The 15,438-nt window shown below is 48.5% G+C and overlaps 7 protein-coding genes across 7 annotated transcripts; 4 read left to right on the forward strand and 3 right to left on the reverse strand.

The window, feature by feature from the left end:
* Window positions 1–759: 759 nt before the first annotated feature.
* BT62DRAFT_987990 (ATP phosphoribosyltransferase) lies at window positions 760–2,012 on the forward strand (the record flags this gene model as incomplete). Its single annotated transcript, XM_043190091.1, has 5 exons — window positions 760–838; window positions 898–933; window positions 995–1,064; window positions 1,119–1,474; window positions 1,537–2,012. The coding sequence occupies 5 exons, from the start codon at window positions 760–762 to the stop codon at window positions 1,929–1,931; spliced, it is 936 nt and encodes a 311-aa protein (XP_043037656.1). The 3' UTR covers window positions 1,932–2,012.
* Window positions 1,847–3,915, reverse strand: BT62DRAFT_934332 (uncharacterized protein). The gene is made up of 11 exons (XM_043186706.1): window positions 3,595–3,915; window positions 3,499–3,542; window positions 3,390–3,440; window positions 3,264–3,335; window positions 3,097–3,197; window positions 2,914–3,039; window positions 2,616–2,630; window positions 2,452–2,545; window positions 2,244–2,402; window positions 2,130–2,184; window positions 1,847–2,074 (listed from the first exon to the last, which is right to left on the reverse strand). Exons 1-11 carry the CDS (start codon window positions 3,848–3,850, stop codon window positions 1,956–1,958), a joined length of 1,092 nt encoding a protein of 363 aa, XP_043037657.1. The 5' UTR covers window positions 3,851–3,915; the 3' UTR covers window positions 1,847–1,955.
* A 12-nt stretch (window positions 3,916–3,927) lies between these two features.
* BT62DRAFT_952584 (uncharacterized protein) lies at window positions 3,928–8,297 on the reverse strand. The gene is made up of 5 exons (XM_043188241.1): window positions 7,746–8,297; window positions 7,667–7,696; window positions 7,568–7,615; window positions 7,485–7,520; window positions 3,928–7,422 (listed from the first exon to the last, which is right to left on the reverse strand). Exons 1-5 carry the CDS (start codon window positions 8,236–8,238, stop codon window positions 3,986–3,988), a joined length of 4,044 nt encoding a protein of 1,347 aa, XP_043037658.1. The 5' UTR covers window positions 8,239–8,297; the 3' UTR covers window positions 3,928–3,985.
* Window positions 8,298–9,125: 828 nt separating this feature from the next.
* On the forward strand, window positions 9,126–10,478 carry BT62DRAFT_981780 (uncharacterized protein; the record flags this gene model as incomplete). Its single annotated transcript, XM_043189630.1, has 3 exons — window positions 9,126–9,348; window positions 9,377–9,834; window positions 9,882–10,478. 3 exons carry the CDS (start codon window positions 9,126–9,128, stop codon window positions 10,476–10,478), a joined length of 1,278 nt encoding a protein of 425 aa, XP_043037659.1.
* Window positions 10,479–11,408: 930 nt separating this feature from the next.
* On the forward strand, window positions 11,409–11,806 carry BT62DRAFT_255070 (uncharacterized protein). Its single transcript, XM_043180255.1, has one exon. The coding sequence runs from the start codon at window positions 11,502–11,504 to the stop codon at window positions 11,712–11,714; it is 213 nt and encodes a 70-aa protein (XP_043037660.1). The 5' UTR covers window positions 11,409–11,501; the 3' UTR covers window positions 11,715–11,806.
* A 9-nt stretch (window positions 11,807–11,815) lies between these two features.
* On the reverse strand, window positions 11,816–12,766 carry BT62DRAFT_1077969 (cytoplasmic protein; the record flags this gene model as incomplete). Its single annotated transcript, XM_043179346.1, has 7 exons — window positions 11,816–11,959; window positions 12,012–12,151; window positions 12,206–12,266; window positions 12,325–12,377; window positions 12,424–12,591; window positions 12,642–12,689; window positions 12,740–12,766. Coding segments are annotated over 7 exons (641 nt in total), but the record flags the coding sequence as incomplete, so codon positions are not given.
* A 99-nt stretch (window positions 12,767–12,865) lies between these two features.
* BT62DRAFT_1030290 (uncharacterized protein) lies at window positions 12,866–15,258 on the forward strand (the record flags this gene model as incomplete). The annotated part of the gene is made up of 10 exons (XM_043178326.1): window positions 12,866–12,914; window positions 12,965–13,000; window positions 13,057–13,265; window positions 13,320–13,490; window positions 13,545–13,610; window positions 13,658–14,170; window positions 14,220–14,389; window positions 14,437–14,890; window positions 14,944–15,093; window positions 15,148–15,258. Coding segments are annotated over 10 exons (1,929 nt in total), but the record flags the coding sequence as incomplete, so codon positions are not given.
* Window positions 15,259–15,438: the final 180 nt, after the last annotated feature.

Raw genomic sequence — 15,438 nt, forward strand, 5'->3', positions numbered from 1 at the left:
GGGGAGAAGAAAGAAATCGGTAATGTCCGACTTGAAACCGTACCGTACATCCGTGAATGTATACAATACAATGTTAATCATTACTATCTTTCTGGAAACTTTTTTAAAAGGACTTAACATCGCGTGAGCTAGGCTCAGTAAGGCGAAGAAGACGCCTCCTTCACGGGAGAACAACCCCCCCGCCCCCCCCCTTTAAGTTTTCCCTGGGCTGATCACTATCGCACGATGGTCTCGGGCCAATTTATTGTCAACAAACAACCAGTCTGTCGTTTGTGCACCTTGTCCGATGAGCGGTATACCAGCCCGATGGAGTATAGTCGTTCCTAGGTCCGTTATCGCCAGAAGAATCGTACTTCTTTCGAGAAAATGAACGCTCCAGTCGAGCGAAATAGATGCTAGTAACCGCTATAAATCCAGTTGGTCATGCAATAAAAAACCGCTTCCTCGCAGAAAAATTATAAAAGGGTTCTATTCATACAAGTTTGAATGCTTAGTTGAAGTGATGGTGGACAAACTAAAACTAACCCATTCGGATGCGGTGGTGGATGACAAGGAACAGCCTGAGAGAAACTGCCGATCATCAGCACAGCCACGCACTTTTTCCACTTTTCATTTGTCCTCGATCTCAAAATTTCTGGACCCCCCCCCCCCCAATTTAAGTCCTGTTCATACACCCTAGTACCCTAGATTCCCAGCTTTCGAACTCGTACTAAACTCGATATGAGTCTGTCGTCTGTCTTTCTTGGGCGCCGGAAAAGAATGCTTATTCATGACTCACATTGTACAGATGTCGTCGAAACCGTTGATGGGCGCCTGTTATTCGCCATCCCGAAGAAGGGTCAGTGAGTGTAGGAAATATCAGAAAGAATATATACTTAAAGCGTTTTTATCTATTAGGTAGGCTGTACGAAAAGTGTCTATCAATATTGGCAGGTGAGTCACATTCTTCCGACGACGAACCAGTTCATCTACGTACGACCCATTTCTCCCCTAGGTGCCGACATACAATTCCGGAGGCACAATAGACTGGATGTATGCCTCGTGCAGAATCATCCCATTGCCCTGTAAGACAGACCCCTCACGCACCAACCCACCCTAACCGAAAACCAATTAATCAGTGTGTTCCTCCCCGCATCCGACATACCATCTTTCGTCGGTAAAGGCAACGTCGATCTAGGAATAACAGGCCATGATGTGATCCTCGAATCCCAGATGCAGCAGCATGTCACCGAGGCCCTACGGCTAGGCTTTGGGAAATGTTCCCTCCAGGTCCAGGTCCCTGAGGCCGGACCAATCAAAACCATAAAGGACCTTGCGGGCAAACGTGTCGTCACGAGCTTTGAAGTCTTATCTGGGGAGTATTTCTCCAAGGTGGATGAGGAGCTGGGCTTGCATGGCGAGGGAAGGACGAAGATCGAGTATGTAGGTGGGAGTGTGGAGGCGGCCTGTGCGTTGGGACTGGCAGATGGGATTGGTGCGTAACCTATCACCACCACCCCCATGTATGTTCTGTTCTATACTTATATGTTGCCGCAGTCGATCTTGTAGAATCCGGTGATACCATGCGTGCAGCTGGTTTGCACGCGATAGCGACGGTTCTAGAGACAGAAGCCGTTCTCATCAAGTCCAGCGTTCCCAAACATCCTGGTCTCGAGCCTTTGCTCAAGCAAATTACGAGCCGTATCGCCGGCGTCGTCGCAGCCAGCAGATACGTCGTCTGTCAATACAACATCTCACGTGATAAGCTCCCTGCAGCGACGATCATCACTCCCGGGCGAAGGGCACCCACTATAAGTCCCCTGGAGGAGGAGAACTGGGTCGCAGTCAGTAGCATGGTCGAGAAGAGGAAATTTGCAGATATCATGGACGATTTGGTCAAGATTGGTGCACAGGACATCATGATCTTCAATCTAGACAACTGTAGAGTTTGATTCCCATAGAGCGCATTTCCATTCTCAATCGAAGATGTCAAAATCAATACCCCAGCTTTTGCTCGGATTCACTCCTCTCTTCGGTTCGTGCGATATCGCGGCTGTCTCCAGCTTCTCAAAGAGTTCATCGGGAAGCTTCGTGACTGTCCAATTCTCAAGTTAGCCAAAGTTTCAGCCATCGTAGATGGGACAACGAACTATGTAAATTTTCTTCCACTCTACATGGGGTTACGCTCTTCGGAAGGACGACGGTCTGGAGATATATGTGAGCGATCGCTTCTGTGTGATGATGATGGTGGTGGTGACACATACCCCGCGCTGGACATGCCATGAATTGATGACTTGAGCGGGAGTGATGCCGAGTTCAGCGGCGATTTCCTTGACCACAGGAACAGAGAGTGTCTCTCCGACACGTCCATCGCCTCCAAGAGGGGAATACGCTTCTAACAAGAGTCCGTACTCTTTAGACCACTGGTGTTCCGGTGAGCGTGAGACCGGGGGAAAAGTGGGTAATGCTTACGGCTAGCAACTCGGCTTGTGGGAACCAGAAATTGATCTCGACCTGGTTAACCGCGGGTGGATATTTCAATGGGTTAGCGGTCAAATTTTGGATCCTGGAAAGAAGAAGAAGGGACAATGAGCCGTGACGAAGATTCAAAGACAGGACAGGACAGTGAGGTTTACCTGCGGATGTTGAAACTGCAAACAGAAATGAGCACATTTAGGGACGGTCAGAATCGCGATTCTGAAAAACAATTCTGGAGTCGACTATGGGTCGATGCTGCAGAATCGCACCAGAATCGAGCTGGGAGAATCACCATTATAATTTATGGTGTGCCTTCCCGGAGATGCTGCCTTTTGAATTGTCCAAAATGACGTCCATAATCCCTCATCTCCAGAATTGTCCCCAGAATAATCGTTCGATTCTGGTGATTCTGACCGCCCCAATTGAAGAACCAAAAATACGCATGTAAAAACGCACTTGCTGACACCGATATTCCTGATTTTACCCTTATCAACTAGTTCTTCAAGCTTCTTCCAAGTAGGATACGGATCGTCGGTGAGCGCTTGATTATATACAGACCCATCTCTGTTAAGCGCAAGAGGCCTAAAAGCAGGATTCTTTGAACAAAGCATATTTTAACGAATGTGAGGGTTTACAGACCAATGAATAAGATAGAGGTCCAAGTAATCCGTCCCGAGTCGAGACAATGACGCATCGAGAGCACTTTCGACATCTTCGGGGTCATGGAAAGAGTTCCACAGCTTAAAAAAAAAAACAAGCCAAATGAAAACGCGTGCGCCATGGAAATAATTTTTTAGTTTAATGACCTTGGAAGTCAACCAGATATCTTCACGAGGAATATTTGTTCGTTTCAGCGCGGCGCCCACCTCCGCTTCGTTCTGAGACACAGTGAGAATACAGCAGTCTGAGTATAAAGCCAGCCCCACACTCACCCCGTAGATCCAAGCACCGTCGAGATGCTGGTATCCAGATTCCACCGCGGCCTTAAGCATGAAGCTTAAGGGGATATTATTCATCTTCCATTTCCTGTAGAACATTTACCTGTACAGCATTTCCGACTTGGTTCTTTCCCGCTTTCCACAGACCTAGGTGAACGCGGTGAATCTCCTCGTACTCGGAAACTAATGTGGAACCCACCAAGAGCGACCGAAGGAATCTTGTCTCCAGAGGGCAAAGTGTAGTGCGTAGGCAAGCCTCCCGTGGTAGATAAGCTATAACTAGCACACTTTCTGGTACCCAAAAACGAGTGTGTAAATCCAGCACGATGCAGACCGACACCCAAGACGAAGATCACTAGGAAGATCACGCAGACTCCCTTCGTTTTTCGGTGGCATGGTTTGGTTCTCGACCCATTGTGGGTGGGCAATTGCTTGTAGGTCACCTTGGAAAGCATGGTTGCTGCGATAAGCTACGAGGATTGGTTTCAACTGAGTAAGCAAAAGATGGGGTGAATTCGAAATAGCACCCGGGCCGATCGCAAGATAAGTATATACGCATTATATTAAGTATTATGAAGAACTACAGCAAACTAAAATAATGCTAACATCTTCTCTAAAACAGCCTGGTCTGTCCAACGCAATATATATTCCGCTCGTTTTCCCTTCACTTCGTCCCCACATCCGAAACAATGTGGAGCCAACAAAACAGGCCCATCGGACACCTGCTTGTATGTTAGGATATCGGTCAGGATGTCTTTACTTCCCTGCGCAATGAGAAGCCCAAATAGCTTCTTCGCCGACGCGTCCTCTCCGGGTGACACCACCAAGTCCGACCAGATATTACACGCGACGTGATGAACCGCGATGAAGCGGACAAATCCGTCCATCGAAGGGCCTATCGTCACAAGTGCACGAACATAAGCACCTATCATCTCAGAACTGTGCTCAACGGGATAGAGATACTCTCGAATATCCTGGGAAATGACTTCATTGAGAAGTACATGAATGCTCTTGATGAGATGCCCATAATCCAGCCAGAGATGTTTCCGATAATCCACAGCGTAATTCATCGACGTTGGAGGTAGAAGAAGTCGAGCGAATAACGGATGGGCAAAAGAAATCGAATCATACAGTGCCACAAAATCTGTGTAATACTGGTAAAAGGGTGTACCAGCCCCAAGGAATCTTGCAGCGACCGCCTCCAAATCGTCTTGTCGAGTCGACTTGACTTTCGGTTGCATGCCCACTGTATATGGAGAAACCAACTCATTCATCAGATACCCCACAGCTGGATCACGGAATACCTCATCTAGACCCTTATTATGATCCTGTTCGTGCTCCAGCATGAAGACTTTCATACATCCGAAAACAGCTTCCGGTACAGATAACGTGACGTCTGCTAGGCCGCAAGCAAATCTCAGCACAGCCTCTCGTCCAAGCTGTGCCAGAAGAAGAGATGCACGCACTATCTCCGTCTCCGATGTGTCCCAGGATGAAGGGAACGCGCCTTTACGCTGGAATACAGATAACTCGTGCCCAGAACGCAGAACATGGTCAATCGGCGTCAAAGCCCAATCTCCCTTTAACGGAAGTCCAACGGGATCCCAATCTGTTGTGATGAGCACGGAGGTCAGCAGTCTCTGAGACGTTGAGAGCAAGATGGATCTGGGCGTAGGACTTGTGGGCGCAATCTGGACATCGTCTCTCGACTGAATAACGTGATGTAATATGGGTCTGATTGCATCCATCCCGCCCCGTTCCCAAATGATGTCCGGGATCTTGAGCTGCCGCTGCTTGGCCCAACCACCCGTAATCATCCCGAGAAGGTTGTCCATGATCGCAAGTGCATAGTCTTCATCCCCAGGAGAAAATCTAAGGATGATAGCAAAAGCTTGTGCCATCCACAGATCATCTGAACTTCCGGGAAGCTTTCTCGACAAGCGGAGATAATAGTAGAGGAGAGATGCAAGAGGCCGACACATCACTCTCGTATATGCACCGGCTAATCCACGGCGTTCAGATTTGGAAAGGTAACTCCAGACCGGATGCGAAACCAACAGGGCGCATAGCTGCGATATCCTAGAGAAAGGGAGATGAAATGGTGGCGACTCTGATGGGCCGTTCGATGAAGGTATGCACGCCAACCATAACCGTATCACAGCTGTCAGCGTACTGGCGCACCTCCCTGCGCTCAACAAAGTCGGTAGCCACGGTGACTGAGCTTCTGTTGATTTCAGATCCTGTAGATCAGCCTTGAGGCCCTCTACGGCGGCCAAGGTGATCTGTCTGGCCAGGCCTGCCTCGCTTTCAAAACCGGATTGTAAGACAGCTAAAGCCGCTTCCCGTTCCGCTTGGCCGCCCCGAGTACTATTGATTCGGGAGCCCTCCAGCCATGCACTGATACATCTCCAGATAGCACCTTGTGTATCCATTACCTGCCTCAGCGAGCCCTTATCTCCCAGTAATCGGTCACAGGCCTTCAATGCCAACATGTCCTCGGCCCATCCCCACGCAACAACCTGACTCCACAATATGTCATGACTTGGAGATGTTCTGTGAGGATCTGTCGCGCAAATTATCCACGTCCCTATCAATTCAGCCCATGGCTGTGCTAAATTCCCCCCTGTATTCGCCACATAGACAGCAAGACGCATCCACAGCTCTTGTGCGTCTGTCGCGGTATGAGAATACATCCCGTACCGTCCCAGACAGGTGTACAACCGGATGGTGGACACCAAGAGCTCATGGGCCAACTCGGCAGGATATTGCATGGTTCCATCAATGGAAGGTATGGTGCTTGCGACGAACTTGAGCATCGCATCCGCCGGATCACAAAGCGCTTTGGCGTTCTGTCGCGAAGCACTAACGAGAGTGATGAGGCAGTGGATAGCGGAAGGATGTGGTGCGCTAGGGGAGAGCAGGAAGACATTGACAATACTGGCAACAAGGTTGGACGTCTGGACAATCTTTTCGGCCGCAATGCTGGAATGCTTGGAAATCCGGTGAACGATAGCGAGGAGCTGGAGTTGATTAGGAGTAGGGGAGGATTCAACAGAGTTGAAATCGGGCGGAGATGAGAGTAAGGGAGCTAACTGCGAGAGCATCTCAGGAAGAGGTAGAGCATCGATTAAGGTAGATATAGACGGAGGCGGAGTAATGGTGGTGGCGGTAGAGACATCGACTGATGTGTTGAGTTCGACCTCCCCAAAGGCAGCTTCTACGTCATTCAAGTCAACCTGTAGGTCATCAATCTCTTGAGCCTCCCAGCCAACAAGACATTGCCAGACAACTGCAATACCTCGTGCTCCAACACTTCCCTGCTCAGGTAAGACCTCCAGACCGGCAAACAAGATACGCTTGAGGAGCGTAGCAGACTTGGCAGATAGGTCATTCAGCACTAGATCATCTGTCGATGAATTTCGGCCTCTGATACAATCCCTTAACCATCGTACTACGCCATTCAAAACGCCCAGCATGGCCGCCCTCTGAGCAGCAACACTGGACCTCGTCAGAAAGAATATATCATCAAGAGTATATCCAGCGTGCGATCCCTCAGCATGGTGATGCAAACCCAAATGCGTAGGAAGAGCTAAACTGATAGACGATGGAATCGGATTGCCCGAGAGATCAAACCGTAGTTTGTCAAGTGGTGAAGATTCGTCCAACTGGTCATCCGATGTGGATGGCTTCATCCACGCTAGATCGGGATTGAAGAACGGAGCAGAGGGGAAATATTTCCGACGAATATACTCTGGACTGCCTTCTTCAGGATCCTCTGCAGATGTCATGCCGGAAGTAGGATACGTTCCTAAAGAAACAATATCCTCATCTGTTCCTGCAAGGGGTGGCGGGGGCAAAGCTAGCATGGTCTTCTTGCGAGGAGAAGGTGGTGCTGACTCATAGACATGTACGTCGGTTGGCGACAATTCGGCAAACCTTATCTTCCGCAGAGCTCTGTTGGGCGTTGATGGACGCGTCGCACTCGCAGAGAGAGAGGGAGGAGGAAATGATGCCAACGGAGGGGAAACTATTGAAAATGATGCAAATCAGATGTCGGGGTCAAAGAAAAGATTAGTGCAAGTGGTATACCTGAACGACTGACAGGCTTTTCAGATGTTATTGGAACTGAGAACGCGGTCAGTAAAACATGGGCAACTAGATAAGAAGCATACCTTCAGGAAAACCTTTTTCTAAATTTCGCCTTGAGTTGGTAAACAGGTCTGTACATGTTGTTAAATGGTGTCGAATTTTGCAAAGATGCAATTGATTACCTGACTCCTGCAATTCGCCATTGCCACCGGCTAAATTCCAGTAAGAAACTGTAGCAATGTGATATTGCAGACCTCTTACCGGTAACGGATTCGCCTTCAGGCTGTTTACGCTTCATTTCTTCAGAGTCTCTCTCCGCCTGTCTTTCGCGTGCCTCCCTCGCTCTCCGCAAAATGTCACCGATGTCTGCCCCAAATCTTTCATATATCTCGTTCCGCTCGCGCTCTCTTTCCTCTGCGTTCATGCTCTGCACCTGCAGTTCATTCTGTCGGCTGATTTCTGCCCGCCAATCAGCCACAGATTCTTCTTGACGTCCATGGGTCACCAAATCTTTAGGTGTAAACGGTTGAACTCTGGGAATTGGAACAACTGGAGGGACACCACGTAGTCTAGTATTCCCCGTCTTGCGTTCTTCATCTCGTTGCCGTGCAAAAGCACTTTTCGAGCGATGTTGTGCGGCTGGAAACCCTGTCTTTCCCGATGATGGCAGCTGGGGTGGCCTACGTAGAGCAAAAGAAGGTTTCCGTTCAAACACCGAGCCAACAAGTGATGTTCCGTTCGTGTGTTCGTGCATGGCTGAGGTTCATGGGCAACATACAGCGCGGCTCTGCAGTGAATGATGTGGTAAATGACAGGACCCCTAATGGAGGAAAAGAAGGTTCCAGGGTGATTACCTAATACGGAACCCACCGGCCGGCTCACTCAGCCTCGTTCACACTGCTTTACTGTTACGATGGAGAAAAGACCTGTTTAAAAGCTGCATCTGCTTTTAGAAAGGTTTTTAATGCCATTAACCCGGCTTGTAAACACGTAGCGAAGCACAGGACATGTTTCGACGTGTTTTTCTTTAGGATAAGTATTTTCTGGGTTGCACAACGGACGTTCGGAAAAACCTTAAGATACGTCTAGAAAGTGGTATTTCATTCCGTATTTGGACCCAAAAAATACCCTCAAAAACACGTCGAAATGTGTCCTCTATTTGGCTGGGTATTTACAAGCCGGGAAGTTTTCGGCATCAAAAACCTTTCTAAAACAGGTGCAGCTTTTAAACAGGCCTTTTCATAATTACCCGCTATCCCCTCGAGGAACAACGTCGACTAATGAGACAAACTTCCTTCCTTCCCAGAAGTGACTCATAAATCAGTTTCTGCTGCAGAATAAAATCCGGAAGGTCGATTCGGGGAATTAGTTCTCTCTGCATCTCTCACCTGGAGGCTCTGTCTTCTGACTAACTTTTTCTGACTCAAAAAGTTCACTGCCTTCTTGGTTGAGTGTAACGAACATATTTTTATTATCTGGGCGTCTACCCAAACTCTAACTTGCCTCGCATGTGACTCATCGTTTACTTAAAAGTCGCTTTCCCTTCATCAAACCAGCTTACCGCCTTGTTCTACGATGTATCATCGAGCCAGAGGACACTCTTCCCCCGCGCTCTCATCCAGACATAGCGCTGCCAGGCATATGTCTTCAAATCCGCCTGACAGTGCTCCTTCTGCGCCTCTTCCCCCAGATAAGGACATTTTCGAAGGTTTAGACACCAAATGTATCGATATGTTGACCATCCCCACTCTCAACATATCCGATACCGTGGTCGGTATTAAAGACGTCGAGTACATTGGCTCCTACAACTGGATCAAGAATTCTGAATCTGAATCAGACCCGTCGCCGGCAATAGTTGTACCTGGTGAGATCAGCACAACGCATGGAGATAGTATCGCTCACGATCTCAATTATAGGCTCACCACCAGAGTGGCAGAACAAGGCTGTCCCTTACAGAATCCCCGCTGACAGAGGTTTCTTCTTTTCTGACCAAAATGGCTTTCAGATGCCTTCTGCTATCCTTCTTCCGCTCATGGTTGCTGTCGAGACCGTAGCGGAAGATAAGAAGGAATTGCCTTTCGATTGGTCTTCCGCCGATTTTGTTACTGATCGCAACTGCCTTCGCAAACTCCTTAGATGGATCGGGGGAGGAAATAATGAGAGGAGCATGAAAGAATTCAGGATCGATATGCAGCTCGCCGGGAAGAAGACTGTATTATTGAATAGATGGGATAAGAGGTATAAGGAACAAGCTTCCGGATACTCGTACGGATATGGCTTCGAAGACCATACTACCAGCCCTGCGATTGGATGTGAATCTAGTAGTGGCCATCACCGCATTATTACTTATGTATGGTCCACATAGTCCCCTCTCACATATGCTAACCGGATTTTCAGGACCTTGGGGGCTTCAAAATGGTGGTCCGGTTCGAAGTTGACGCCTGCATATCCGTAAAACCAGGCGCGCGCGCCCCTGTCACGTCAAGTTCGAGTTCGTCAGCGACCGTTGACGAACTCTCGAACTTGCTTTCGGCAGTTAACATAGGACCACCCACGACTTCCATTATACCAGTCACCCCGTCGCGATCACTGACAGTCAAATCGGGTGGTTCCTACGTTCCTCAAAACGCTATAGTTGAACTCACTACTGTCTCGGAACGCAGACGCCCTCAATTTGACTGGTACGAGCAGTATCCCCAGCTCTTCCTTTCACAGACGTCTCTTCACTTCCTTGGCATTCACGATCGGGGATATTTTCATGCTGTTGAAAAGAATGAGCTCAATGCTCTGAGTCAGCAAGCGAGGATTGTGCAGCCCAGTTTGAAGAAGTTAGTGAAGGTCTTGAAGATCATTCAAGAGCTTGTCGTGAAGAATGGAATGACGAGCAGGTTGACACTGATTCGGGATGGAGAAAGGCTGAAAGTCTATGAAAGGCGGAGCGAAGAAAGCTGCCTTCCGAAGAGATACCTAGTGAAGTTTGAGGCTAAGAAGTGAGAATATGCAGCTGGTATATCTGTTCTGTACTATTAGGAATCTACGACTCGATGGCGATCATTAAATAAACATGTATTGATGTGCAATACTGTGCCAAAAACTTCACCGAGTCACAAGAAAATGGTCGAATTTCAGCGACCAGTTGCCCCGGGTATTCCAGATGCCGAACCTGGATATTGCCCCTGATCTATATCTTCAATCCCGAGCTCTTCTTAAATAAATATTTGAGCCCCTGGCCACAACAATATGCGGCTGGGACTAGCGCAGCTCCGTATTTCAGAGAGTAACCTCTCCCAGCAAGAACTGTATATATTTGACTTCTTCTGAGGTCTCTGGCCGAGACGCGAGTCCAGGCAAGGGCTGTGCATCATGATAACAGAGACTGCGATGGCTGTCAGCTTCCCTGCTTACCACCATGTTGCCTCTGAAAGCCGCGTACGTGAGCTTCCAAGCTATTCCCCTCCAAATAGATTGACCTGCTGCCCGATAGCGCACTTGTATTAGCTGCCAGCGTAACCGTCGAAGGACTCCAGCTCCTGAAACCGGGCCCTGGCGGATGCCATGAATCCAAGGCTGTTCTCAAGGCTGGGAGGCCAGCGAATGTCTCCTGGATTGTAGAAGCAGGCGATCCGGAGTTGATTACTTTCCAGCTTCAAAACGACTTGACGCTCGATTCTTGGCAGGTGGCGACTAGCGTCGAGACCACGCTTGGATCTGTGCAGTGGACGATGGACGATGATGTTGCGCAGAGGTGCGCAAGGCCCGAACACATCGCCCTGCCTGGTAACTGATGTGATTGAGTTTATAGTGATGTCTATTACCTGCAGGCGACGCATGTCAAGTGAGTGTCGTTGTATCGTTGGCGGTGTCGACGTTTATGGGTATCCCCTAGCGACGTCCAAGATGTTATTGCTACTAGCCCGCTGTTTAAAGTTCATGGAGAGCCACCTTCTGTAACGTACGTGTGGCCGCATAGCGCTCGAACTCACTTCCAAATTGACACCATGTGCAGCTGGGCTCTGGATGGCGTTGTTAGCAGCTCTACTCCTTCCCGTTCCAAAGGTGGATGTAAATGGCCAGTTTCTAAGAAGCATCTTATTGGAGGAGTCAGTGTCGTGTTGTTCTGCGGGCTCGCATTCTTTCATATTCGACGATTCCGTCTTCGTCGCCAGGCTAGGGAGCAGTATGTCGCGTTACCCGTCACTGTTGACTCGGGAAAGCCAGGATATTGAATGATGCGGGAATCTTGATTATTAATAACTGTAGAATACAACTTGTCATCTTTTTGAAATCTATTGGATACATCCTAGTACCTGTTATTTAAGTACATTAGTACATCACATGAAATCTTCTTCCAACTCTCGTCCGGTCTTTCTTGGCTCTGTTGAATCTTCGTCTTCTGGTACGTTGAAAAGGGAGTCATAAGATCGAGCGGCCTTTTCTGCTTCTCGAGCACGGGCCAGCTCCTGATCTGCCTTCTTCTGTGGTAATCTTGTTCAGATTAGTAGAATCGAAAGAAGGGGAATGTGTTACCTTTTCGGCGGCTGCGGCCCTACGTTGTGCAGTCTCCTGCTTTATTCTATCAACTCTTTCCTGTTCGTGGTTGACTTCCTTCTCAATTTTTGTTTTATTGAGTCTGTTGACTATTGGATTTTCGCGTTTAGCGATGTGGACTGTGCAATCAAGTGTGAGATCAAAAGATATACGCGAAGGGGTCAACAAGCTACCTCGCTTGACCCGTTTGTCGTTGTGAAAGGACACTTGACCAACAGCCATGTCTCCCGTTTTCTATCGTCCTTCATCTACAAGGAAGTTCGATGGTTAGGCGAGAGCTGAATGAACGCACCTTAAGATTATCCGCGGGAGTGTAGATGATAGTTAGGTTGTCCTTCTTATTCCCTGTAAAGGTGTCGGTATAATTTGCGCGAAGAATACATGGACGAACCTTCGATAGAATTAGCCTTGACTAATTGGCTGCAGTCCGCGAGTAATCCTTCAGGTATTGATTCCCATTGCATTGATTCAGGCATCCGAAGATACACATGAGCTGAGGACAGCTTGTCGACGTGGAACCACACATCCTGTGGCCAGGCATACTTTATCAGTTCTTCATCTGTGGAGGATATCTGTGTCAAGTCTGAACGACAAAGATTTATTACTCACTTTCTACTTTATCCTTGCCCATATAGATAGTCACTGGAGGATGCGTAACTAAAATATACTATTAAACTTGGAGAGACTCAGAAGAAAGGATCAATTACCTGAAGATGTGAAAAACAAGACCATTCTGTCGATGGTGCAGGAGAAGGCAGCTAATTCCTTTTTTAGGATATTTGAGTTTTTATGTCAGTTTGTTTATTTCAGTTATTATTTATCTTCTCCGCTCTCGACCGTCACATCTTCTTCAATCAGGGTTCGGCAGACATATTTCTCGGCGTATGTGAGTGGAAAATCTTGTATATTCTGCATATATTCACCGTTTGCAGTACTCTACTTCTTTGTTGAAGTCGGAACCCATCAAGGTCTGGTCTTCCTTCCCTTTGGTTCGTCACAGAAGTTGAATCGGCTGTCGAGACAGTCTACGCTAAAATGCAACCCATGCCAAATCGATTGGGACTTGGTCTGCGTCCACCTTTGCCGTCGTATGGCCAGGGTCCCTCAATGTCTGCTCTCGCACAGCAGCAACAGCAAATGCATTTTGTCCCACCGAATCAAAAATTCACGACGCTGTTCGTCGGGTCAATATCGGGAGGCATACAGGATGGTTTTTTGAACCAGCTGCTTTCTGTACGTGCTGGCATTCTTCTTTGGCGGATATCCTCGATAACCTGTTCGTGGCAGGCTTGCGGTCCTATCAAATCTTTCAAGCGCCTAATCACACCTGCGAACAAGCCTCAAGGTTTTGGCTTCGCAGAGTTCGAAGAACCTGATGGCGCTTTACGGGCCCTAGAACTGCTCAACAACGTAGAATTGCCGGCGCTGGAAGATGGTTGTGCGAACAAGAAGCTCCTGGTGCGTCTATCCATTGCCTGCCAGTCATTCTCGCCTACGTCGAGTATCATATAGGTGAAAGCTGACGAAAAAACGCGCGGCTTTTTGGATGCTTATCAATCACAGCGAATGGCAACGGACGTATGTCGTCTCCGTCGACTCTCAGGAATGTACTAACAACCACCCAGACTGACGAGGCGAGGCGAAAAGAATCTAAAGCTAAAATTGACGAGCTCGTCGACGAGATCAATAAGACGTCAGAAGATGCTGCCAACAATGGCCTGATAGACCGTGAAAAATACGTGATTCCACCCCATCTACACGATCTCCAAGAGGCCGATCTACCAGAAACACAGCGAGGCTTGGTTATCTCGGAGATTGCACAATTTCGTGAGAGGGCTGCGAAGCGTGAGCGGGAAAAGTTGCGAGAGGCTGCTTCTGGACCATCGGGGGCGCCGAGCGGACCGAAAATGCGAGAATGGGGAAAGCCACAGCCCACGACGTCAACGCCACCGAAGCAGCAAGGTTTCGGCAAAGGTGCACAAGGCTACAGTAAACCGGTGGGGTTTGTCAAAGCAGGAGAGGATAGATATTTAGATGACTTGCGGGCTGCGCCCGGTAAGGCGACTAAGACTGATGAGGAGCTGGAGTTTGAGAGGAGGGAAGCGCGGAAACGCGAAGAAGAGATTTCGTTCAGAGACGTGAGTCCTCTGCTTCTTTTTCATTTCTCTTGCTAAGACTGGTTCAAAGCGGGAACGGCGGTATGAGCCTCGAGAGCGAACGAGAATACTTGCTCTGGAACGCGCTATTCAGCGAGAGAGAGCTACTGGAGATGCAGAAGGACGGGATAGAATTGAAATGCGAGCACGGCTAGATGTTTGGGATGATGACGAGAGTGACGAGCTGTTCTACGTTGATAGGTATGTGATCACTGTCAAACCAGTGCTCAGGTACTCATTACTACCAGGGTGCGGTGGCGACAAGGTCGGGCACGTCGCCTGGAAGCAGAAGAAGCTGCCGATGACAAGTCACGTCGATTTGAAGAACAAGAGGCTGAGAATCTTCGACGAGAGTCGGAAGACTTTTTAGCCCGCCAAATGGATGAGATGCAGGCGTTGGCTGAGGAACAAAGGAAAGCAGGGCTACTACTGGATGATGGCGCCCCGGTGAAGCTTAACGTGTCGCTGGCCCCTGCACCTACGAAAGAGCCCGGAAATAAGGAGAAGGCAACTGTGTTCGTTCAAGAGGAGGAAGATGATGATGAAGTGAAGAAGAGGAAAGTTCCCCTTGTGAAGCTTGATTTCAGTGTCGCAGAGAGCAGTGAGCAGACCAGGGCAAGGTTGGAGAAGATCAAGGAGTCCGTACCGCATGATAAGGAGACTTTGTTCAAGGCCAAGGTACGCTGGGATGGTCTGTCCGATGTGCGTCTTTTCCCTTGTTCAAGATTATCGGCCGCTGCTCACTTGTATGACAGATAATGATTGATAGGAAGCTGGAGCCTCTTGTTAAACGTCTTATGGTTAAATATCTTGGTGAGATGGAAGAGGAAGATCTAATCATGTTCGTTTTGGAGCATCTAAAGGATCATAAAGGTCCGCAAAAATTAGTTGAAGGTCTTGAACCAGTAAGTGTTTAGTAGGGCGGTTGATTGTAATTGTAACTCCCTTGACTTTTTTAGGTGCTGGAAGAAGAGGCCATCGAACTGGTGATCAGCGTATGGCGTCAAGTCATCTTCGAGAGTATGGCATACGGCGAAGGTCTTCACAGTGAGAAGTTATTTGTTGACTAAGCAACCTCGGGAGGTGCGTTGTGTAGTACTGGGCATTCTTGTCTACTGAGTGGTGTGCCGTGAGAGACTGCTAGTCTTAACGAATTTTGCTCGCGCTGGTCAGTCGCGGAGGAGTATTACATGGGAGATTGTACATGTCGTGAGTTCGCCATTTGAATGCAATCCACGAAACATAATGAT

Source organism: Guyanagaster necrorhizus (genome assembly GCF_019112545.1).
Source record: "Guyanagaster necrorhizus MCA 3950 unplaced genomic scaffold BT62scaffold_19, whole genome shotgun sequence".
Lineage (NCBI taxonomy): Eukaryota > Fungi > Basidiomycota > Agaricomycetes > Agaricales > Physalacriaceae > Guyanagaster > Guyanagaster necrorhizus.